Source organism: Leptodactylus fuscus, chromosome 6 (genome assembly GCF_031893055.1).
Source record: "Leptodactylus fuscus isolate aLepFus1 chromosome 6, aLepFus1.hap2, whole genome shotgun sequence".
In the NCBI taxonomy this organism is placed as follows: Eukaryota; Metazoa; Chordata; class Amphibia; order Anura; family Leptodactylidae; genus Leptodactylus; species Leptodactylus fuscus.
In genome coordinates this window covers 111,949,872-111,975,955 of record NC_134270.1, presented here as the reverse complement: position 1 = coordinate 111,975,955, position 26,084 = coordinate 111,949,872, and the positions used below count along the sequence as shown (strand labels likewise).

General features: G+C 43.8%; 2 protein-coding genes across 2 annotated transcripts; both read right to left on the bottom strand.

Annotated features, from left to right (window-relative positions):
• Positions 1-3,129: 3,129 nt before the first annotated feature.
• ATP5F1E (ATP synthase F1 subunit epsilon) lies at positions 3,130-5,857 on the bottom strand. The gene is made up of 3 exons (XM_075278642.1): positions 5,704-5,857; positions 4,334-4,462; positions 3,130-3,271 (listed from the first exon to the last, which is right to left on the bottom strand). The coding sequence occupies exons 1-2, from the start codon at positions 5,733-5,735 to the stop codon at positions 4,339-4,341; spliced, it is 156 nt and encodes a 51-aa protein (XP_075134743.1). The 5' UTR covers positions 5,736-5,857; the 3' UTR covers positions 3,130-3,271; positions 4,334-4,338.
• A 4,611-nt stretch (positions 5,858-10,468) lies between these two features.
• Positions 10,469-23,162, bottom strand: PRELID3B (PRELI domain containing 3B). The gene is made up of 6 exons (XM_075276986.1): positions 23,052-23,162; positions 14,435-14,603; positions 14,040-14,129; positions 13,800-13,870; positions 13,433-13,535; positions 10,469-12,768 (listed from the first exon to the last, which is right to left on the bottom strand). Exons 1-6 carry the CDS (start codon positions 23,081-23,083, stop codon positions 12,649-12,651), a joined length of 585 nt encoding a protein of 194 aa, XP_075133087.1. The 5' UTR covers positions 23,084-23,162; the 3' UTR covers positions 10,469-12,648.
• Positions 23,163-26,084: the final 2,922 nt, after the last annotated feature.

Genomic DNA, 26,084 nt, shown 5'->3' with positions numbered 1-26,084 from the left:
GTTTAGTTTTTAATTGCTGTATTTTTGTTAAATATATTAGTTGCTGTTACATATTACTACTTCATATCTTGTTTTCATGACTGCTGTTAAAATACGTGTGTGGCATTAGCTACTGTGTGCGGCCCTCGCAACAACCTCTTGTTACTCATGTGGCCCTCAGGGTACCCTGAGTTTGACATGCCTGCCCTAGAGGACAGATAAGGGGATTAAAAGTAGCAATTGTAAACAGAGTAGAGATAAGGAGGACATAAGGACATTTATTATATCTCCTTCTCTTTACTTTGTTTACAATTGCTACTTTTAATCCCCTTATCTGTCCTCTAGGGGGCAGACAGCTATCAGCATAAAAAAGGTGTCAGTATGCAATCAGTATGTGCATCAGTCCGTTTTGAAGTGTCAAACTGAATTCAAACAGACGGATGACATACTGATGTGTGAACACAGCATAATAGTATGGTGCTGAAAAACCACAGGCACAGGAGCTGTACCTGCAGCATTACTTCTGGAACTTGGCTGTGTAACGCTGCCGGAGTATCTTAGCGATTAATAGCGATCACCGCGTCCAGGGGCAAGAGAGCTATGGGATCGGTTCACCACTGCCTGAAACCCCCGCAAGAAGAATGAAGTTTAAAAATTAACTAGATAATAGAAAGTTTTTTAAAACAACACCTTTACATTTAACCCCTTCCCACCACAGGCGTTTTTTTTTATAATTTGTTATTTTCGTTTTTTAACTCTCCGCTTACCAAACCCCATAACTCTGTTGTTATTTCGTATGCATAGCCATATGAGGGCTTTAATATTTGCAGGACAAATCGTATTTTGTAATGGTACCATATAATATGTGTTTATTTACTTTTATTTCAAATGTAGGGTAGAGGGGGCTCCCACTTTTGAGCAATAGAAATGGAGTGTCTGCTTCAGCACTAAGCCAGGACTATATGGCTCTTTTATACATGCGGACTGGCGACAAGGAAGGAGGAGGAGCTGTTCCCCACAGAAGAAAGTCTAGACAAGAAGAAGATAGTCAAGTATGATGTAGTGGATATGGGGGGGGGGAGAAGTAGTAGTGATGATCAGTTTCAGAAAATATGGATAACTGAGGAGCGTATAATACAGTGGGGTGGGGGGGGGCGTACTGAGGAACGTATAATACAGTGTAGTGGGGGCGTACTGAGGAGTGTATAATACAGTGGGGGAATACTGAGTAGCATATAATACAGTGGGGGGCCTACTGAGGAGCGTATAATACAGTGGGGGGCCTACTGAGGAGCGTATAATACAGTGGGGGGCGTACTGAGGAGCGTATAATACAGTGGGGAGGCGTACTGAGGAGCGTATAATACAGTGGGGGGCGTACTGAGGAGCGTATAATACAGTGGGGGAATACCGAGTAGCATATAATACAGTGGGGGGCGTACTGAGGAGCGTATAATACAGTGGGGGGGCGTACTGAGGAGCGTATAATACAGTGGGGGGCGTACTGAGGAGCGTATAATACAGTGGGGGGGCGTACTGAGGAGCGTATAATACAGTGGGGGGCGTACTGAGGAGCGTATAATACAGTGGGGGGCGTACTGAGGAGCGTATAATACAGTGGGGGGCGTACTGAGGAGCATATAATACAGTGGGGGGGCGTACTGAGGAGCGTATAATACAGTGGGGTGTGGGGGTGTACTGAGGAGCAGATAATACTGTGTGTGTGGGGGGGGGGGGAGGGGGGGAAAGACGTACTGTGGAGCATAATGTTTTTTTTAAACTATAATTCGGCCCTCCAGTGGTTTGAGGGACAGTGAACTGGCCCCCTGTTCGAAAAGTTTGAGGACCCCTGTTTTAGACTATCGTAGTAACAGGATGACTCCCGCAAACTCCCTGATACAAAGTGTTTTTTTTTCTGTTTTAACTTTACTTTGGGAGGAGGGAGGAGCACATCACAGTGCAATCAGAATCCACTTTATAATACAGTGGAAACCCAGTAGCTACGGCGGCTGCCATCTTTAAAAACCCAACATCTGCCATAATATCGCAATTGTTGGGAAGGAATTAAAACACACATCATGTAGAAAAATATAAATAAAAATAAACCAACATGTTAGTTTTCCCCATGTGCCCCCAGTATCCAAAAATAGCATTATTTATCCCCATACAGAGAACGCAATAAAAAAATATATTACCATAATGCGAGAATTAACGTATTTTGGTCACTCCATTTTCTACCAAAAACAGTAAAAAAAGGGATCATAAAGTCTTACAAACCAAACATTCATACCAATAAAAAGTACAACTAGCTATGCATATAAAGAGCCCTTGCTTATCTTCACCAACAAACCAGTATAAAAGTTAGTTGTTGGAATACTGTGACCCCAGGAAAATTGTTCATTTTCAAAAAGTGACGTTTTATTTGTAAAAGCAGTAAAACCAATATTGCAAAATACCGTCATTTGTGCGACGGGCTGCATAAAGCAGCTCATTATACTGTACAAATGAATGCCAGACAACCTGGGAGCCTTCAATACCAAAATGTGTGGGAACTGATCGTCGGCTTTAGCATTGGGTCTCTGCTGTATAATACAGCAGAGATTCAGCAGCTATGGCAGCCGCTCAGCTCCTGAGCAGCCACCATATTTAAATACCTGACATTCTCCGTACTATTATAATACACATTATGAATGGGTTAAACCATAAAAATAAAAAAAAAGTCAAGTTCTATTTGTGCCCATTTTCAAAGATACCTCAATACACTGAAATGAATGAGGGATCCATGAAAAGATGCACTTTTCATGGTAGTTTTGCACATGTGGGCAAGTCCATGCTTATACATGGGCCATATCTACACAGTTTTTTCTAGATTATTAGATCTGTATTTGCTGGGCTGTCTTGTTTTTCCCTACTGTATTTTTCTAACATTAGAAGTTTTTTTTTTTTTTTTTAAAGAAAAAAAAAAAAAAAAATCAAGTGATAGTGTGCCAGTGAGAGTCTGCAGGATGTATAACTCCCTTCTCCCATCTGCATGAGTTCCTGATAAAGTAATTTTTGCCAGGAAAGTTGTGGACTAAGTTGCCTCCAGTAAGACTAGAATTTGCAGGTTTTAGGACTTCCTTGCAGTAAGAATGAGATATACAGGAGACATTTACAAATAGTTATCCTACTTTATTATTATTTCATTCAGTCAGTTTAATTTAGAACGGGAACAGTCACATGTTCAGACCAATCAGGAAGCGGCTCCATGGGAATCTTCTTGTTTCAGCAAGGATTTTCTGATGTCGAGGATCTGAAAGACCAGATATAGAATATAGCAAGCACACATTAAAAATGGCAGCTTCACACACTGGAGGTATATGACCTGCACTTCACAATTCAGCAATGACTTCAAGACAGGGCAGCAAACTTTTGACTTGGATACCCCCACTTACGGCATAGTGCCCCCTTTCCTGGCCCCCATACAGTATAACACCCCATTTACAAACACTATATGGCCTCCATACTGTATTTTGGCCCCAAGAAACTAACATTATACTCTGGGGTCTTTTTATATTAATCAGAGGCCCAGGGAAGGCGAAAAACACATAAATCAGTGTTACTTACCTATCCTGGGCTCTGTCGCACTACCTGATGCTTTCCGCCCTCTTCAATATCAACAAAGATGTCAAAGGGCCAGGTCAGCGTCACGACGCATAATAAAGCCGGCCTGGGAGTCATTCTGGATGTCAACTAAGTATATTTTTGATAGGTGTAGCATTGGTTTTTATTAGAGATGAGTGAACACTGTTCGGATCAGACGATCCGAACTGCACGCTCCCATAGAAATGAATGGAAGCACCTGTGACGCCGGCCGCCGGCAAAGTCAGCGTCACAGGTGCTTCCATTCATTTCTATGGGAGCGTGCTGTTCGGATCAGCTGATCCGAACAGTGTTCGCTCATCTCTAGTTTTTATGTTTCCTCACCTGCCCTGGGGCTCCGATCATTATATAGCAGTATCTGTTGGGGTTTGCGGGCCCATTGCCTCATTTACTGATCCCTGCTACTGCTCACAGCCGCTTTCCATTCTGCCCTGCGGGTGGCCCAGCCACATGATATGGGACACAGAAGAGAAAGCGAAGGAGCGGGATCGGTAAGTAAATAGGGCACATTACCTGCTGGAGTTACTCCTAATGTCCCAGGCCATGTGGCATCCGCTACCCCAATTTGACAGAACTGGATGACAACTTTCAGCTGCAAAATACAGGGCCTTCAAATATGAAATCTATTATAAAAAAAACAACGTAATGACCTATATTTACTGCTCATGCATTTTGAGTTTGACCCAGCACTTACAGCTGTAAGGATACTCACCCATTTCACTCTTTCTTTGGTTTGATGATCCTCACGTTGGCAGCTGCCACCTTCTCGGCCTCTGCCTTAAATTGTGGTTTCAGAGCTGCTCTCACTGCCTTGGCACATATCTGAGAGTAGCGGATGTAGCTGTGAAGAAAGAAAGAACTTGTAAGAACTGAAATGCCCAACCCCAAATTGCATGATCATCATTGCAGAGCCACTGTACCCTACAAATGTATATAGTTTAGGACATGGATGTGCAGTTACTTGTGTCCTGTGTCCATAAAGCAGTGTAGACCGCGCATAGTACATAAAAACAAACACCTATACTAATCATGCTGCCCCTCCAGTACCAGCTTCTAAACTGCCGCGTAGTAATGACGTGCTGGTTGTACAAGTGATCACTGCAGCCAACCACTAACATTACTAGTAATACATGTACTGCTAGCTAGTGACTGGCAGCAGCAGGGAGTGGGTTTTCTTTAAAGTATTACCACATTTCCTGCTCTTTGACATTTTTTATTTTTTTAAATCCTGGACAATCCCTTTAAAGGGGCTCTATCAGCAAAATCATGCTGATAGAGCCCCACATATGCGTGAATAGCCTTTAAAAAGGCTATTCAGGCACCGCTAAAGTTATATTAAACTATCCCCCCCCCCCCAGTTTTAAAACAATACCCTAAAAAAGAATGTGATCAACTTACCCATCGTGCACGGTGGGCGGGCATTCAGGGTCCGCCGTCGTCTTCATCCACGCCTTCTCTTCCTGCGATGTCCTCGATTCCTGTCTAAGTCGCGAACTGACATTGCTAAAAAATGTCCATGCTGCTTCTACTACTGCTACTGCGCCCAGGCCATTTTTTTTAGCAATGTCAGTTCACGACAGGAATTGAGGACATCGCAGGAAGAGGAGGCGTGGATGAAGAAGACGGCGGACAGCGTGCACGATGGGTAAGTTGATCACATTCTTTTTTAGGGTATTATTTTAAAACTGGGGGGTAGTTTAATATAACATTTACGGTGCTTGAATAGCCTTTTTAAAGGCTATTCATGCATATGTGGGGCTCTATCAGCATGATTTTGCTGATAGAGCCCCTTTAAAGGCAGAGTGCTACTGGCTGTGCCTAGACTTGTCTCTATGAACACCTAGTCACACTGCCCCACATGGTGTGCAGGGCTCAATACTACAGTCAGTGGGGAGTAGTCACAGAAATAGAAGAACTGCAGAGAGGGCACAGCATGGCCGTGTTATCGCCATAGCTGCATTGAAGCTGCAGAAGACCAGTGGAAGTACATACTGGCAGCCCTCCTCCATTTACCCTCCACAATAACACCCACCACCCCCTCCTCGCCGCAGTATTACCACCGTTGCGTCACTCAGCCCTTACTTGATTCCAGCTTGCCTCCAGTATGCCACCATGATTCCTGCCGGTTAAGATTCGTTCACTGACCGAATGGCAGTGACAGTAGAAGGTCAGGAGGAGAATGCGACCGGAAAGAGAGAGTTACGATGTCAGAAACCAATCACAAGAGAGGACACCGGCTACTAGACCAATCGAAAGCTAGTCCTGCGTTAGCCATTCATAGATAGTTTCCGGTTACAGTCAACCAATCAAGAGGAAGTATGCGCTTCGTGCGTAATGTCCAGCCGATTTTTTTTTGTTGTTGTTAAAGCTTTATTGATAAACAAATTGCAACATGGATTACGTCCGTCATTTTGTAAAGTATAGCATTGTAAGGACCAATTCAGACTTCAGTGTCATGTTAATAAAACGCGAAATACGCATTATAGGATATAATATTGTACCTTTTCATACATTTTTTCATCTCCGCCATTTACAATATCTTAAATTGCTGTTCGCAAAGTAAAATCCTAAAGGGGCGTGGCCTATGTAAAATCTCCGTATTCTCAGGCCGGTATATTTGGCTGTGTATACATTGAAGGCTAGCATTCTGCTGCAATAACATGGAAAGCTGGAGCACTTGGGGGAGAACGTCATGTGTATGACATGTGACACACGGTGAGAAGTAGCAGAGTCTACAGTCACATCACAAATGGCTTCTGTAATAACTTATTTCTACTGAGGCGTTTTGTACATGATAGCAGCAGCACAGTGTCAGGTATATTTTGCACAGTCACCGATTACAGGGTCCATTCCTTTGAGTTGCTAGTGCCAGAGGGTCCCAAGGCTACTGCATCATAAAAGACTGAGCAACTTTGCCATTGCACCATGTCATCATGTGTCATTCACTAATATTGGAGTTATATAAGTAAGGCTATGTTCACACGACTAAGGTAAAAAAGAAAAAAAAAACTTGGTGTAAGAAAGGTTCAAAGCCATCTTGCATCCGAGGGGCACCCATAATCCCCCATACACTTAAAGATGTTCTCTGGCTCCAGTGGTATTATATTCTGCTAGAAAGCTGACAGTGCACTGAATTCAGTGCACTGCCTATTGGACTGTACCCACCCTTCTGTCAGTGGAGATTTCTCTGGCATTGGGGCACATACTAGCAAAGCTCACAGTCCACTGAATACAGACCAATGGACATGAAAGGTCCTCTTTAAATGTATGGAGAGGGCCATGAAAAACAGTAAAATAGAATATGACATTTTCAGGCCTTCAAAATAATGGTAATGTCAATAGCCCCCATTTATTTGAAATTAATTTAAAAGGGCTCTATCAGCAAAATCATGCTGATAGAGCCCCACATATGCGTGAATAGCCTTTAAAAAGGCTATTCAAGCACCGTAAATGTTATATTAAACTACCCCCCCCCCCCCCCCCCCCCCCCCGTTTTAAAATAAAACCCTAAAACAGAATGTGATAAACTTACCGAACGTGCACGCTGGGCGGGCATTCAGGGTGCGCCGTCTTCTTCATCCACGCCTCCTCTTCCTCTGATGTCCTCGGATCTCATCCTCCTCCGGCACTTGCGAACTGACATTGCTTAAAAAAAATGGCCTGGGCGCCTGCGCAGTAGCCGTAGTAGAAGCCGCATGCTACTGCGCATGCGCCCAGGCCATTTTTTTTTAAGCAATGTCAGTTCGCGAGCGCCGGAGGAGGACGGGACCCGAGGACATCGGAGGAAGAGGAGGCGTGGTTGAAGAAGACGGCGCACCCTGAATGCCCGCCCAGCGTGCACATTCGGTAAGTTTATCACATTCTGTTTTAGGGTTTTATTTTAAAACGGGGGGGGGGGGGGGGGGGGTAGTTTAATATAACTTTTACGGTGCCTGAATAGCCTTTTTAAAGGCTATTCACACATATGTGGGGCTCTATCAGCATGATTTTGCTGATAGAGCCCCTTTAATGCTGTCATGCGATTGAACAAACACACACATCACACAGCAATCACTGTTGTGTAGATATAGCTTAAAGGGGTTGTCCATGCAAAAATGAACAAGACTTTTAATGTTTAAATCAGCTGCGGGCAGTGAGAAGAGAAAAAAAAATGCATACTCACCTGACCTGTCCCCATCACTCCAGTGTCCTCTCGCACGTCCCGGTTCTTCTGCTTCAGTGGCGTCTCCCAAGTTTCTTCTGGAGTTATGCTGAAGCCACTCATTGCCCTCATCGGTTATGTGACTGCTGAGGCCAATCAGCAGCACCAGGAAGAGGATCTGTGATGCCACAGGTCGAGACATTGCAGGCCCTTGGCCTCAACGTTCACAAGTCTGATGAGGAGAGCAGAAGTATCGGGATGTGTAGGACACTGGAGTAACAGAGACGTGTGTGCGTGTGCGTGTGCGTGTGCGTGTGTGTGTGTGTGTGTCATTGGCTGACTAAATCAGTAGCAGCAATAATAATAATAATAATAATACTGGGACTTGAGCGTGTTAGATGCACCCAGGCATGCTTCCCCTACTGTCCCAGTTGCATTCCAGAGATGTTGGCATCATTTCCTGAGGTGTCATTGTGGACTTGGTGACTCCAAATGGTTGAATTTTGGTCTCCCTGAAACAAGAAAGTTTTTTTCCATAGACTATAATGGGATTTGGGTGTACTGGAATGGAATTTGGAATATTTCACAGCGAGAGAGAGAGAGCGCGAGCGATTTTTTTTTTTTTTTTTACTTTTTTCACTGCCCCCAACCGATTTTAACATTAAAAGTAAGTAATTTTAAGTAAAATAAGAGAATAGGGTAATTCTACTTTCTTTTTTTGAGAGTATAGGCATGTTCAGGATCACAATGCAACTCCATTAAAGAGGACCTTTCACTGATTTGGGCACAGGCAGTTCTATATACTGCTGGAAAGCCAACAGTGTGCTGAATTCAGTGCACTGTTGGCTTTCCCTATCTGTGCCCCGGGTGAAGAGTTATTGGTCCCGGTACCGTAGCTCTTTAGTCAGAAGTGCGTTCCTGACAGTCTGTCAGGTACGTCCTTCTCCACAGCAGCACCTATCGCGCTGTACAGTGTGAGCGGGGAGGAATGCCCCCTCCCCTCCTGAAAATACTCGTCTATGGACGAACACTGTGAGCATAGGGAGGGGGCGTTCCTCCCCACTCACACTGTACAGCGCAATAGGTGCTGCTTTGAAGAAGGATGTACCTGACTGTCAAAAACGCCCTTCTGACTATAAAGTTCTACGGTACCGGGACCGATAGCTCTTCACCCGGGGCACAGATCGGGAAAGCCGACAGTCGCTGAATTCAGCACACTGTTAGCTTTCCAGCAGTATATAGAACTACCTGTCCCCCCAGACCTTGAAAGGTCCTCTTTAATGTACAAAATTTTATTTACTCTAGCCTGAGATAAATAGCCTTTATAACACATGGTAAAGAGGCACACATTTTTTTTTTTTTTGGTGGGGGCTACTTGTAATAGGATGCCAATGCCCTTTTTTTTAAACTTTATAAATGAAGAACACACTACAGACCCCTTTATACCTTATGGGGGTTATTTACCAAATACACCAGTTCTTGGCAATATTTTGAACCTTCTGTGCACCTACTTTTCTCACCAAAAATCAGTGTCAGATAGTGAATTCTAATGTACAAAGAAGAAAAAAAAAGCACACACACTTCACATATATCAAAAAGGTGCGGCACACACAAAATTCAGGTGCTGAGATGTTGATAAGTGTGCCCCATTGGGTTCCCTCAGTCCTTTAGTGTTTGCTATTTTCAGTCCATTTTCCTGGTTCTCCATTAAACCAGAACTGATCGCCCAGTGCTGTGCAAATGTGAACATAGCAATAAAGAAAATGGTGTTTCAAACAGCTGAAGAATTTGTTAAAATGTATCAGTGTAGAGAATAGTTGCCAGCTTATAGTGCACATACACCAGTTCTGTTGCAGAGTTTACTCCAGGGTGGTTTCGGTTTTTTTACGGAGTTTACACCAGGGAAGTTTTGTTTTTTTATGGGGTTTACTCCAGGGAAGTTTTGTTTTCCATATAAAATTAAAACTGTATGAACAGGACAAGCAAAGATTTGAAACAAACCAATGCACAACTAGAGCTTTTACTGTTCCCTGTAGTGATGAGCCTGGCCATTTATAGCGACTAGTTGTACAGTGCTACTTTCTGAAATATTTTAGTACTTTTATTTTTCTAACATTTTGTATAGCAGTGTCCTGGACACACATAGAAAGGCTTATTAACCCTTATGTACTATCATGCTGTCCATCAATGATATGTGCATGATAGTGGTGTACGATAGACACCATGATGGTACTTAAGGGTTAATGACACTTTCATGAAAGGCTTTCATTTAACATTGATAACATCTGTAATGACCCATAGATCTCAGTATAACCATACTTAACACGCCCAAGCCCCATGTCCTAAATACTCTCCTATACTGTACCGGTTCTCTTCAGTCCCATGCAACTTGGAAGTTTTTGGGTGGCAGCACCAGGGAGTATGATGCATGAAGCAAAACAGGAGTTTCTGCAGCTTCTCACTTGGGTTCTTTATATTTAGGGGATGAACATTGAAGGAGTTCTGATCTGAGTTTGGTGTTCTTTCAAGAGTCTGTTTTGTGGCGTCAGCTTCTTTGACAATTGGAAAGCTGGCTAAAATGCCTAGTATTTGTCCATCTTCGATTAGAACGACCCTAAATATTGGGATAAACTGATCTTATCACTGTACCTTGCCATGTTGTACAACACACCCACCATTTTGTTCCCAATAACAACAGAGACAGTGTTTTCCATTTCCATTTTTACTGGCATTTGCTTGTCGAAATGACATACATTACATGAACAACAAGGTTAATATAAAAATAAACTCAGGAGTGCTAGACGTACAAAACGTATTTGTTTAACCCTTATTGTCTGTACAGGTAAGGCCATGTTACATTTCTCTCACACAAGCAAACACAATATTATGTAATTTTCCTAAACCAGTGGTCTCAAATCTGTGACAAAGTAGCTATTGAACCACAGGCTCGAGTCCACTGATTAAAACAGTACTTTAAATCTATCTGGCCCAAGAAAAAAGGCTTGTTCTGCCCTAAAGTCCTTCACATAACTTTCATGTGCAGTCATATCGGGCCTCAAAGCATGCAAAATAACATTACTGCCCATAGCAACTAACCAGCGCTCAGCTTGCTCTCTTGTAAAAAGAAAAGCTGAACTCAGATAAGCTGCTATGGGCAACAAAGACCAATGTTCTCTGAGACAGTTCTGAGACACCAGGCAGAGGCAGCCATTTTGTCCCATCAACCCTTATTTTGATCCACATCATACAAAGGTAGACATACAATGGCTGTCACATAGGCCACACACTAACTACATAAATCACAATGAATTTTTTTTTGTGCATACCAATTGTGTGTGTGTATGTTAGAAACAAATAAAAATGGAGACTAAAAATACAATTTTGCGTAATGAAATGGTTGACAATGCTTTGGCCAGCTCCGCACATGGCTTTCCTTTTGCACTTTTTTTTTTAGGTTTAGCCAAATGAAGCATGAAACATTGGATCACCAGTTTTTACTACTGGTCCTACTATGGAGCTGTATAACAAAATGGTTGGAATCATGGAGGTCTCAGAGCAGTGCACATGCTCCGTCACCACTCCATTCATTTTCCTGCTTGCCACAAACGCGTTTCGGTGGAGAGTCCACAGAAACATCCTTGATATGGCACTACAGAAACCAATTTTATCTATAAGAAATTCTAGCTACATTTTCTAGCAGCGTTTTGTCAAACATCAGAACTACTGCTGCGGTTTCATTTAAGCAATACTGCCAAATGTAAACCAGGCAGATGAGAAATTGCACCAGGTTTTCTTATGCCCAGAAATCTAAATGTTCACATTCCAAATCTTATCCAGCCTAAATAAAATATCGTCTTTCCCATAGATTAGCACAAAATTCTTACTCTAATACGGTCCCTTAGCTTTTCATGTTGAGCATGATCAAATCTGCATAAAAAGCTGATGTTACAGGAAGGGTAAATGCAGACATTAAATCGAATGCACATTGTAACCCTACAAACATGGCTGCCATTCATTAATAGAATGAGCAAGTGTCACATCTGGGTATCAAATATTAGGGCTGATTTGTAATAACAGGTGCAAATAAAACAGGTGAAGAGCTGCCGTATCAACCAATAAAATCTCTTTCTGAAGTGTACTAGAAAAAAAGTGATTGGTTGCCATAGGCAACACCAGATTTAATTGCATTGGCCTTTTCATTGGCCAGTATAGCTGCTGCCTGAAGGAACATCGTGACAAAACAGAAACTGGAATCCAGGGTCACCTCATATAATGTCTCTATAAAGCCTGTCTGTAATGCAACCCTCAATACAATCCAACCACGTTTGAATAACAAATGTAGCAGAGCTGAAAGTGTCATTTACCAAGTTAAAGGCTGCAACACTTGTCCCCAATGATAATGCAGGGTTAAGACAGTGGATTCATTTATATCATGATGGGTTGTAACAAAAGACTAACTCTGCTACACGTATTAGACATGGTGTGTAGGTGTAGTGGCCCAAACAGTGTCAAAATGCCATTTTATTACATTGCAACCTCTGCCAAGTAAGACTGTGTGAGCTTGATATGGATACTTTTTAAGGGGCGCTGGTTTAACATGACCATTGGTCCAATAGTGGCCATGAAGCTGGTGCGATAACATCACAACTGTGCTGACACTGGAAAACTGGTTTATTGGGAAGGAGTCCGTGCTACAGTTATGAATGGTCACTTCACAGGCTGGTCCCTGTATTTTCTTGTTCCCACTTCTCTCCAAACTTCAATTTGAAAAAAATCCTACATAATAGAGTTACATTCTTAAATAAGAATAAATAGATTATGTGCACGGAGAGACGCTGCAGCCTTTCCAGTATAAACACCTAGTGATGGGGGAGGATGACAAAGGATCATTCCTCTACATAAGCTGCAGCTGCCATGCTCGTTCTGATGCTTCCTCTGGTTGTTGATTTCAGATCACCCAGTTCAGTGTTTAGTTTACCGATGACCCATTCCATAGCATCCCGGCCCTGCAATTGGAAAAATATGACATGGTGAATTACTCAGAATCCCTGTGACGTTCTGAATAAAAAAAGACAAAGTTAGAGGTTTCAGGGTTAATAATCTAAAAACTAAAACACTCATTCTAGGCAGCCTGAGCTTAAAAACGGAAAAAATAAAAATTGCTATATATGGGATCTTGAAAGCATTGAGAATGTAGCGCTACAGAAATATTATATTTTCTTATAGCAAAGGAAAATTTTGCAGATTGTATAATGCTATGTGGGTAGGGAAGGTACAACCTTTTTACATTAAAGGGACTGTCTCATGATTACAGCCCCAGCCCATATACGGTACTTCTTTAGAATATATGGATAATGGGATCAGAGGGCCAGTACCCTACTTGAGACACTTCTCTATGGGGAAGAAAATAGAGAAAGAGTCCTCTGTGTATTACTTGGAAAGCCCCAATCTAATAGCTTTTTAAGTAATATTACTCCTAATGAGTCTGCTGAATGGAAAATGTCTGGCTAGGGCCATCTGCTTGTCAGCTATTTGTAGACGGTGCCTGCTTTGGTTCCAATTTGAAAGATGAAATCTCTGAATGAACTATGTGTACCTCCCACAAACAGCAGCTGGGTTCCATCTGTACATATTCCAATATTGTAAATGGGCTCAGGTACCGCTGCTTACCTTGTTAGCATTGCTGGATATGGTGTTTGCCATCATTCCTTCCAAATAGCTGCTTAGACTGACTCCTTTTACAGTTATAATAGCTTCCTGGGTGAGGACAGTTCTAAAAACACAGAAAAGGATTATGTAGACCTTAAAGCTGCACCGCTACAGAAGTACTGACATTACACAGTTGTCAATGGAATCATTTGTTTGGCTACTATGCTACAGTCTGCAATACTATTTCATTCTTGTGAAGGAAGACATTATAGTAGGCATCATCCAGCCTGTGGTTCTATACGGATCGCACAGCTGCAACTATCATGCGGAGAACTCTAGGTGTAAGGCTGTCTTCCCACACAAACATAGTAGGGTACAGCAAACTTACTTTTTGTTGTCCTGAGGATGTGGCTTGTAGACTAGTCTTTCGTCCACAGAGATCATGTGTGTGAAGGTGATCTGTAAGTGCAAGTGGAGGGAAGAACACAAAAGTGAAACTCAATAAAACTCCTAGACTGTGAACATATAAAAGGCCAATAAAACTTCTTTACATACGACCTCTGGACTCCAGGAATCCGCAGAGTCCACTATTATTTTGTCATATTCAAAGGAAGCAACTTTCACTTACATTACTAGACTTCAGTTCCATTGTCTTGGTCGCAGGGTCCACCACAGAATGTTCCTGGACATAGGTCTTTGTTCTTGATGCCCCAATAATCTAGAGAAGAATCCCACAAAGAATCGCTCAGTTAGCGCAAGTAAAACTTGTCCTGCCAGTATATAATCCCCTGCAGCAACAATCATCTCAACGCTCCCACTCTTTAGTACTCAAACAGTTAAATAAAGCCCCAGCTCAGTCTGCATTTACAATGCACAGTCTTTGCTGATACAGCCACTTCTTTGTGCCTGGTAAAGGTCACTGACTGACAGCACAATGTCACTCAACAAGCCCCATACTCAAGGCTCTGGGAGGGAAGTGTAACCTTGATGGGAATGATGGAAATTCACACACACAACACTTACGGATTTGACTAGGCCAGGCATGCCCCATTCTGTGCTGAGGAGTCGGTGACTGTGTAGTTTCCCTTTGCCATCTACATGTCTTTGCAGTACGTCCACGCCAACCACATTTGGATTCATTGGGTTAGGATATTTCTGCATAGCGGCAGTTGTAACAGTTTCCCATGGGTGGCTGTAATATAAGAGGAAAAAAAAAAAAAAAGGTTTTAACCAAAAGCCTGGAAGGATCCTAAGAAGCATGAGGCCTAAAGGTTATTAAGCTGCTCAAGCATTGTAAGAAACAAAACACTGGGGCTGCTCAATTAGGACACTCTCCAATAAAGTGATCCTATTAATTTGTTTCAGTCATCAGTGGGGGTTTAGGACCTGGCCCCCATAGATTAAAACTTCTGACAAGTCACACGTAAAAAAATATATATATATCTTTATTGAAGTACTATAAGACATAAAATAATGACACGGATACAAGGATGATAAAAGTCCTATGAAGTACCAGAATTGATGCAATTGTGGAGTATACAAGGCTAGGTATATATGTAACACGTAACAACAGTGTTAATAGGCAAGTATGCAGGATACACAATCTAATAACCGTATTACAAGTTTCCTGTCCTTAAAAAGGTCAGAAAAGACTAACAAGGGTTCATATCAAAGAGTAATCAAACACCAAAGTGTAGCCACAAAAGGTATCCCATCATAACACCCTATTATAAGGTAAGAAGTTATAGTAACATACCCTGTAATACAACACCCACAGTGATGCAAAGAGATGGACTTGGCAGAGGTAGTGAAATGCCACCACAACTATCCACTATTCACAGGGGAAAGCTCTCTCCTGAACCCACCTGCATGTCCTGCCCCCTTATCACTTCTATGGGGCTACAATCTCCAGCAGCCCTATAGAGGTAAATAAAGGATTGTTCACACAAATGAACGGGTGCTTCACTGACAAGAAGGACTCAATGGAGACTTTCTGCTCCCTGTTCTCCTGATTGTTGGGGGGCCCAGCAATCTGATCTTTGTCCTTAACCCCTTTAAGAACACAGGACCTGGCTCTTTATGACATTGTATTTTATGGAAATTCCTGAGTTTACAGGTCTGTTTGCTATGTACGGATTACTATACCAGGAGGAGCTGCTCTGCCCTTGTAGTACAGCCTTAGTCATTTCTGAATGTTCAGTTCTTTGCAAGCTATCTAAAGTATCAACAGCAATTCACATGCATAAGGTATTTTGGGAGTATATAAATAAGCAAGACATCTCCCTTACAAATGCAATGAGGCTCTTATGCTAAGTTCACATTAGCATTTGCCATTCTGATCTTCAGATCCACTTGGGAGACCAGAAGAACGGAAACCTAATCCGTTTAAAAAGTGGTTACACACGGTGAACCCCATAGCCTCTAATGGGGTCTGCCGGGTTTCCGCCCGAAAAATCCAGAGAAAAGTGCTGCTTGCAGGACTTTTCTCTCTCCATTTTTTAAATGGATTCTGGGAGAGAAACCCCGAGTGTAGAGCAGGTGCAGGTATGAACCCAGCCTTACATGTACAGAAGATTGGCCCACAGACTACTACATACTAATCGTTCAAGGGTGGTGCTACATGAGACAGGTCATCACTGGAGATAAGAGCTTCCTGTAAAATAGGAGAACTGCAGCGTCGCAGGATTTCGAAACCCACATGTAACCGGAAATATCCAGGCAAGGCCTAATGTCTACAGAGACATGGCCACAAGACAGCATTACAGAATACTACATGTAATATCGGAGAAGTTGAGTAATTGTACTGGAGTACAGGTTATCTGACTCTGCTCTCAGTCACTTCACACAGCAAAGGCCAAGGGTGGTTGTACTATCCTACAGCAGGATCACGGTCATCCCATGTGGTGAAATCTTTCATTCCACAATCACATTTTACTCCAAAATCAAATTCAATATAAAATACCAGACTGAACAACAGAGCAGATACACATACATTACTACACTGTATCCCTTCTCAAGTCGCATAGTGGTGCAGCAGTGGCATGCATAATGTAATGGAAAAAAGCTTGATCAGGAGGTAGCTGGCAGTCACTGGGAAGCAACCGCTTTCCAGTACTAACACAAAAAGTATGCCGGTCCCATGACCCCTACCCAACATGGCTGCTAAACTGCAAGCACGCACCCTCACATGACACCTACACCGACCAGTGTTAACCTCTGCACTGCCAAATATAGCAACTTTTAGCTTTAGCATATGTGACATGTGAGCACTCATGCAAGTAAAAATAACAGGGCATTTATAATGGTGACACTTCTGACCTCACAGACAAGGCTTGACAGCTTGCAGTCAGGGCTTATATGTTACTATGACATAAAGTGACAGTACCAACAAAAGCACTGTTAAACCAGTTATATGCTGCTGTAGAGGAGGTTAGTGACATAGTGCAATTGTGCTGCTGAAAAACCCAACCTGTATTCTAATGAGGTGTTTGGTGCTCTCAAGGCGAAGCACCTTGATGGAGCACCAGGTCATTGTAAATCACGGTCCATAAAACAGGTCATTCTTTCTGTTTTGGAGCATGGCAGCCACAAAAGAAAATGGGTGCTGCAGCAGGTGTGGCCTTTCTCCAAATGAACCAAACAGCTCATTTGTATCTGGAACACAAGTTTAATCTCAGCTCCACGACTGCACTTTGGCATAAGAAAGGTATTTACTATATCACCAATTAGCCCTACATGGTATATAAGTTGGTTAGAAAGGATGTTGGTGATGGAAGACTCCCTTAAACGCCATTCTATTGTGCAGGTGCAATGCGAGCTATTCCTCCTTGTCATTGGTCAGTTCAGGTTAACAGCCAGAAAAATCCTTGCCCCCCAAATCACTACTTATTTCCATGTATATACATATGTTATAGGATGGGTCTTGCATAAGCTGCTGACATTAGGATGACAGGCCCATTAAGACATGATATTTTTAGATTCTCATCTGATATTCTGATACAATCTATGGCTGAAATCATAAACCTATCTGATAATCTCATTTATTAGTCTATAGCAGACATTCACGTAGCTGCTCTGGTCCACGTGCTGACATGGACTAACCAGTTAAGTAGAAGCCTAGGAATGTTTCAAGACAATTACACAAGATGGATACAGCTCAATAGGACAACACTGTGTGCATAAAAGGTCTGCAATGAGTCAGAAGGAAACCTTTCAACCTCTCTGACATGTAATTAAAGCAGGCAGCGGAACTGGTGCTTCCCAGCAGTGCACTGCAAGTCCCAGCATGCTAGAGCCATTCATAGTTGGAATAAATAGTTTATGTACTTGACTATAAGACTATTAAAGGGGAACTATCATTTCTCACGACATATCCATGCATTCTATATGAAATCATTCTGCAGCAGGGTATTTTCACACGACGGATTCCACTTCAAAATCAGCACCAAATGCTGTCAATCTGCCTCTCATGGTTTTCAATGGACCACTCATCTGGGGATGATCAGAGACTGTTTCGAATTTCCTGCCTTGGGAGGTGGAGGGGCATAAAAGGAAGAGGAATTCAAGGAACGTGAATGTACCCTTTTCAGTTCTGCACGGTGCCATTACTCCTAAAAATGAAAACTTGGTGTTGCTGTTCCCTTGATCAACGTATACAACTCCAGCAGGAGAAATCAAAAGAACATTTTTCTGGATTCTGTCAAGTGACTGGGGGCATATATATTATAATAAAAATATATCTTATAGACCATAAGCTCTTCCTGCTGATATATGTTAAACATACATATGAATATACCCCTAAGGCAAAGTTGACATCTGTCGGGCATTTGGTCGTAGGAAGAGAAAAACAAAATGTAAGATGGTGATGGATAATGACAAATAATAAAGCCGTACAGATCCCAATAACCATAACGGGGGTCAGTCAGGTTTCCTTGCATGTGGTTCATTTTCATCCAGGATTTCTGATAAAAACTCAAAACAGATGTGAACGTAAAACAGGTGTAAATTCAATCCTACATTTCCAGGAGTTACATAGTTGATGAGGTTGGATAAAGACATTAGTCAATTAAGTCCAACCTATAAGTATACAAAAAAAAACAAAAAAAAAAAACAAGAAACAACTCTGGACTAAATCAGACAAGTCAAAACATTATGGACAGCTATGAAACTTATTAGGATAGGTTCACATTTCTGACAACGCGTCAGTTCCACTATAGGAACAGAAAAACAAAAGTTACAGGGTCGGATCAGTCATAATAAAGACATGAACTGTGCCCCATGGATCCCTTTGACCAGACCTGGGCAATGTATGGCCCGTGGGCCATATCCGGCCCCCTGACTGATTCAGTCCGGCCCGCATAGCCTGACTAGGGAGGCGTGTCTTAGTGCTGGCAGGACAGTGCAAGAAGATGGAGAGGCGCACATGCGTGTGTCCTAAGGTACTGAGAGGGGAGGGAGGGGGATGTGAGATGCAGGGTGGAGTGTGTGTGTGTGTCTCAGTAACCCAGAGGCAGAGATGGAAGGGGAATGTTATACTGGGGGCAGATATGGAAGGGGAAGTTATACTGGTGGCAGATATGGTGGGGGGAAGTTATACTGGGGGGCAGATATGGAGGGGGCATGTTATACTGGGGGGCAGATATGGAGGGGGCATGTTATACTGGGGGGCAGATATGGAGGGGGCATGTTATACTGGGGGGCAGATATGGAGGGGGCATGTTATACTGGGGGGCAGATATGGAGGGGGCATGTTATACTGGGGGGCAGATATGGAGGGGGCATGTTATACTGGGGGGCAGATATGGAGGGGGCATGTTATACTGGGGGCAGATATGGAGGGGGCATGTTATACTGGGGGCAGATATGGAGGGGGCATGTTATACTGGGGGGCAGATATGGAGGGGGCATGTTATACTGGGGGGCAGATATGGAGGGGGCATGTTATACTGGGGGGCAGATATGGAGGGGGCATGTTATACTGGGGGCAGATATGGAGGGGGCATGTTATACTAGGGGGCAGATATGGAGGGGGCATGTTATACTAGGGGGCAGATATGGAGGGGGCATGTTATACTGGGGGGCATGTTATACTGGGGGGCAGATATGGAGGGGGCATGTTATACTGGGGGGCATGTTATACTGGGGGGCATGTTATACTGGGGGGCATGTTATACTGGGGGGCATGTTATACTGGGGGGCAGATATGGAGGGGGCATGTTATACTGGGGGCAGATATGGAGGGTGCATGTTATACTGGGGGGGGCAGATATGGAGGGGGCATGTTATACTGGGGGGGGCAGATATGGAGGGGGCATGTTATACTGGGGGGCAGATATGGAGGGGGCATGTTATACTGGGGGGCATGTTATACTGGGGGGCAGATATGGAGGGGGCATGTTATACTGGGGGGCAGATATGGAGGGGGCATGTTATACTGGGGGGGCAGATATGGAGGGGGCATGTTATACTGGGGGGCAGATATGGAGGGGGCATGTTATACTGGGGGCATGTTATACTGGGGGCAGATATGGAGGGGGCATGTTATACTGGGGGGCAGATATGGAGGGGGCATGTTATACTGGGGGGCAGATATGGAGGGGGCATGTTATACTGGGGGGCAGATATGGAGGGGGCATGTTATACTGGGGGGCAGAGATGGAGGGGGGGTGTTATACTGAGGGCAGAGATGGAGGGGGGGACATGAAACTGGGGGAGAGATGGAGGGAGGGCATGAAATGGGGCAGTTGAAGGGGATATGAAACTGGTAGAGAAATGGAGGGGGGGACATGAAACTGGGGTAGATGAAGGGGGCACTTAATTAAACTGGGGGGACATGAAACTGGGGACAACTGGAGGGGGCATTAAACCATGCAGGTAGCTGGAGGGGGACCTGTCTGCCTCTAGTTGCCCCCAATTTAATGTCACCCTCCAGCTACCCCTACGGTTTAATGTCTGCTTCCAGCTGCCCGAGTTTAATGTCCCCCTCTACTTTCCACCACTTTAAACTGGGGCACTAGTTTCAATTTCTTATGCGGCCCCATGGGAAAATTAATTGCCCACCCCTGCCTTTGACCATAATGCAGTCCCTGGGTTTTTATTAGTGAGCCCAGCATTTTTAATGAAATCTGAATTGTAGATATGATCCACTTTTTATGAGGTCATGGGTGACCTAACTAAACTTGTTGGAAGAAAATAGCTAATTTATTCTGAGAAATTCTCACGGTTTTTCTTCCCGTGTCAGATTTCAAGAAGCTCACTATAAGACATTAGTCCAATTGCATAGGTCCTCAGAATGGTTACAGGCTCATCAGTTGCCAAGATCGGACAGATGTTGGAGGTGCTAGAAACACAAGGGTTTGCTGTTCCACATCTGGTAGTTTTGTGAGAGAATCCGGCCCTACTGGGGTGGGATTGGGGACCCCATACATCAGGTAATTGCACGCCATATAGGGCTTCCTCCTGAAGCAGTTATCCTTTTCTGTCTCACTATGGACTTTCAATCTTCCAGAATTGACCAGGCCACCTTCTTGCCTGAGGTAGCTAAACTGCTTACCCTAAGGTCCTGACTACAGCAGGATGCCCCCTCCCCCATTCAGGCCTGGTTGGACAAGGTGAACCAGATCAAGCTGGTCAAACAGAAACACAAAGCATTCCAATGGTTTGGTATGCTCTTCCCCTCCCCCCCACACTTAGGCACAAACTTCACTTAGTATAATTGGAATACTTCCCCTGAAGGTTTATCAGGATTACTTTTGTGTCCCTCAGGAACCCCCACCCCACCCACACTGCAGGCTCATGTTCCATGGCATTGTTCTATGCTTTTTTTTCATAAGTATTGCCCTGTATCTTCCAGCATATATGTATGTTATCTGTTGTCATTACTGTAGAGATTTTCCTGCACTTAATGTTGCTTGTAAAATTGCAAGAAATCCTAATAAAATTGAGAATTAAAAATAAATAAAAATCTGGATTGTAGCCTCCAATGCAGATGTGACCCTAGGCTTAAAGGGACACTAGGCCTAAATATTCGCTTACTGTTGTGTAGATAAAGGCAAGATGTCTTCCCCGTTATCAGTATAGGAACAGACTTTTTACTGTGTTAGCCATCATCTGCTGTATAATGATTTAATGGGAAGAATACAGAGACAGTCATAGGGGACGAAACTCAAAACTATAATAATAATATTACAGCACAGGCCAAATACTTAAAGAGGTATTCCCATGAGCATAATCATATCTATATTTGTAGATAATAAAAAGTTAAACATTTTTGCAAATATAAGTAATTAAAAATTCTGCAAAGTTTTAAAGCTTTTCTCTAACTTTCTTAGTGGTGACAGGCTGTTATCCTGATCGGTTGCCAATAGTTACGACCACTAATACAGAAACTTTCTATTGCCTGTGACTTGTCAGGAACCCAGCTATGATTTTCTTATTGTAGCTGTGTTATCAGGCAGGGACACTACATGTATCAGAAGATATCCCGGCCACAATAAAGAAACCATAGCTGATTTTCTGACATAAAGCTCCTGCATTCATGGTCGTATCCACTGGCAACCGATCAAGACAAACCACAAGATATTTAGAGAAAAACTTTAAAACTCTGCAAAATGTTTATTTATATTTGCAAAAATGTTTAACTTTTAATTATCTACAAATGTAAAAAATAATTATGTACATGGGAATACCCCTTTAAGTACTAAGGGGTGAGAGCTCACATATGTATGTATAGTAAGATCACAGTGGTCTGCAACCCCTAATTCTCCAGGTATTATGTAAGTACAAGCTCTAGCACAGCATATCTGGGGTTCTAGTAGGAACCAATGCTCTGGTGTTACGTCATTGTTCTCCTCCACTGCCTGTGTACATTGTCTGGAATTAATCAGCCATAGTCTCATACATTACATTGGGCACTGTGATATTAACCCTGTCTTACCAGTGCCCATACATCTATCACATCACTGCCTGTGTACACTGTCTGGAATAAATCAGCCATAATCCCATACATTACAGTGGGCACTGTGATATTACCAATGCCCATACATCACATCACAGCCTGCATAGTGCACGAAACAATATAAACGGAGTAAAAAAGCTGCAGTCGCCGGCGTCACGTGACATGACTCCAGCTGATAGTTGCGCAGTGGTAGTAAAGCCACCAATGGGGGAGAATAGAGAATGACTGCAGTTTGGCGGCCTCCACCATCTAGGCCCGGCTCACATCTGCTTCTGAGATTAGGGTCCACTCTCCACATGAACTATACGGAGAGAAGAGTCGTACAAGCAGCGCTTTTCTCTCCGGATTTTTCCTGCAGAAACCACACGTCCCCATTAAAGGTGTCCGCGGGTTTCCTAAATTAGAACATGCCAATAATTAAAATGATAATTCAGATGGCAGTGTAGACAACCAGCGACCCATCCGATATTAGGAACTACAACTCCCAGCATGCCGGAGCGCTATACCCTGGCTATTCTAAATAGACTAGTGCCCGCGGGACATTCTGGGATTTGTAGTTCCTCCAACCCGCCGATTACTGAATCTAGAACATTCTATTCGCGGAGCGGGCCCACTGCCCTTACTGAGCCCTCACACAGACTGCTGAGACCACGTCACCGACAATATAACACCCCCAGTACTTACTCGAACACGTGTTCGGAGGTCCAGATCTTCATCTTGCCGGTGATACGCTCTCTCCGCCCGCTAGACACCAAGTGACCCGACGCTAGATCAGTACGCAGTCCAGAGAGGCGCGGCAGCCAATCAGGAGGCCATAACGTCATCAATTGCGTTCCTGATGTGCGTCACGTGGCCCCGCCTCTGAGCCGGCTTTGTTAAAGGAGCAGGAGGTGACCTTCATGTGCCGGTCACGTGGATCACCTCGACCTGTTCTTGTTCACTTTTGTAGGCGTGTGATACTGAACAAACAATGAGCGGACAAGAACACTGGAAAATGATAGACCTAACGATATATTGTAATACAGGTTCCTAGGGAGAGACAACTGTCTGAGATGCCTGTGGAGTCGGAATTTAAGGGGTGGTTCTTGATATCATGTTTTATAAGATGAGCCCGGGGAAGGTGAAAAAACCCCATAAAGTCATGTGGTGTTCACACTACCGCTGCTGTCCGCCCTTTGGGTTTCCATCCTAATCCCGGAAAACGGCACAGGAGACGGCTTCTCGGCGGTCAGATTAAAAACGCATTCATTTGAATGACTTTTTTAAAGCAAACTGCTGGTGTCCGTATGCAGCCTCTCCGCGGGGAAACCGTTTTTTTTTTTTTTTTGCATGGACACAAAGTCCTGCATTTACGACGAAAAAAACAAAAAACGGTTTCACCATGAAGAGGCTGCATGCGGACATCAGCGGGTTGCTTTAAAAAACCCTTTCAAATGAAACCCAAAGGGCGGAGAGTGGCGCAAGTGTGAATGCCGCATCAGATGTTCTTGGTGCTCCAATGCCCGTCCTGCTGCTCAGCAGTCTTGTTTGACATAAGTCCCCACTGCACTGAGGTCAGTCAGCAGTCTAAGTAAAGGAAGCGGGGGACATCACTGTGACGTCTCGTGTCCTTGCCTGAGCTCGGTGATTGGCCCCAGCAATCACGTGCGGTGTGGAATTCCGCCAAAGCAAGACTGTGGAGCAGCATGACCGGACCGCGGTGGGAGACACCAAAGCACCATTTACTTTCATGGGAATTCAGTTTGTAGATTCTTAATAAGTTATAGGATTCTTAGTGTTTTTGACTGACCGTGGCTGTCCGTGACAGTCCGAGTTGGAACCACAGTCAGTGGGACACATTTATCAACATGTTTGCTCCTGATTTTGGTGTCAGCTGCGCCTGTCTTTCACCTTTTTACCATTACACCGGATTTATGAAGCATTTGCACTTTTTTTTTTCGTGAGAATTCCCTATCTGCCACTGTGATTTTGATGAGAAAAGTAGGCATGGCTGCCTAGATGAACGCGTTCAATAGATTTATTATTTGTGCCTTAAAAAAAAAAAAAGCACATAAATAGGCGCAAAACCACTCTACTAAGGGCTCGTTCACATCTGCGTCGTCGGTCCTTATTGCAGGTTTCCGTTTCCTGCATAAAACAGATGCAGGAGACGGAAGCCTGCAGGAGACTTTCTCACCCATTCATTTGAATGGGTGAGAAAGCTGTCCGGCCGTGTGCGGCAGTGAGCGTTTTGCGCTCTCCGCCGCGAAACCGGGTTTTATAATCCGGACACAGAGTCGGACATGCAGTACTCTGTGTCCGGATAAAAAAAATCCGGTTTCGCGGCGGAGAGCCTAAAACGCTCACCGCCGCGCACGGCCGGACCCGATCTATGGTTTCCGTCTTCTGCCATGCAGAAGACGGAAACCATAGTACGGAGACCCCAGACGCAGGTGTGAACCCAGCGTAAGGGAGTCAAATAAAAAACAATGCAGACTACAGGACGCAATTGCACAAGCATAAGACACACAACACTATGCAAAGCTACCAGACTTAACACTTCAAACAATTTTAAAAATCATATTAAATTTCTTGTGTCAAATCCTAAAGTGCATTGCAATGCCAACTCAAGTGGATAATTGTACGAGTGCAGACTGCATCAAGAATGCAGAGCAGAGGTGTAGCTAGTGTGTGTGTGTGTGGGGGGGGGGCACAGGGTGCACTGGACCTGGGCACACTCTTCTTTTACAAAATTCTTTTTCATTTTGGATTTGGTGGCCAAAGTATGCACAAATACAGAAATATCAGAGTAGGATCTCTCTGTATCGGACAACCTGAATAGATTTGAAGCCATCTATGCAGATCCAGAGGACCTTTCATAGTTTGGGGCACAGGCAGTTCTATATACTGCTGGAAAGCTGACAGTGCGCTGAATTCAGCGCACTGTTGGCTTTCCCGATCTGTGCCTGGCTAAAAAGCTATCAGTCCCGGTACTGTAGCTCTTTACAGTCAGAAGAGCATTCCTGACAGTCAGTCAGGTACGTCCTTCTTCACAGCAGCGAATATAGCGCTGTACTGTGTAAGCGGGGAGGAACGCCCCCTCCCCTCCTGATAATACTCGTCTATGGATGAGTATTGTGAGCAGAGGGAGGGAGCGTTCCTCCCCGCTCACACTGTACAGATCGGGAAAGCCGACAGTGCACTGAATTCAGCGCACTGTCAGCTTTCCAGCAGTATATAGAACTACCTGTGCCCAAATCGGTGAAATGTCCTTCTTAGATACTATTCTGTTCTGTGTCTGCACCTGATTTCATAGCCCTGCATAAAAAGTGCTAGAATTCTGGATAATGCCAGTTTCAGTTTCCCCATGAATAGTGCTAGTCAGAATAGCTATAGAATGGAGTAGCTCCTTAAGTAGGAGCCACAGACACGATTTCTTCAGCGCTGCTCTAGGTGTGCCGAACGTCTATGGAGAAAATCACGCTCACCTGCAGATTTCCTCCACTTCAAGTTTATGCTTAAAACATATAGCTCTGCCCTTTACCTTGCCAAACAAGACTATTTCACCGCCCTCATCTCTTCTCTCTCAAGCAACCCTAAAAGGCTTTTTGAAACCTTTCACTCCTTACTCACACCCAAGGTGCAGACGCCATTCACAGACCTTAGTGCTGATGACCTGGCCATGTATTTCCATGATAAAATTGATAAGATCCATCAGGAAATTACTGCCCAAGCCCC

Coding starts and splice junctions, on each gene's coding strand:
- ATP5F1E (XM_075278642.1), bottom strand. CDS start 5,735: ATGGTGGCATACTGGAGGCAAGCTGGAATCAA. Junction 4,463..5,703: donor TGGAGGCAAGCTGGAATCAA/GTAAGGGCTGAG, acceptor CTTTCTTCACAG/CTACATCCGCTACTCTCAGA.
- PRELID3B (XM_075276986.1), bottom strand. CDS start 23,083: ATGAAGATCTGGACCTCCGAACACGTGTTCGA. Junction 14,130..14,434: donor TGCCTGGCCTAGTCAAATCC/GTAAGTGTTGTG, acceptor ATTCTTCTCTAG/ATTATTGGGGCATCAAGAAC. Junction 12,769..13,432: donor TATCCAGCAATGCTAACAAG/GTAAGCAGCGGT, acceptor TTCCAATTGCAG/GGCCGGGATGCTATGGAATG.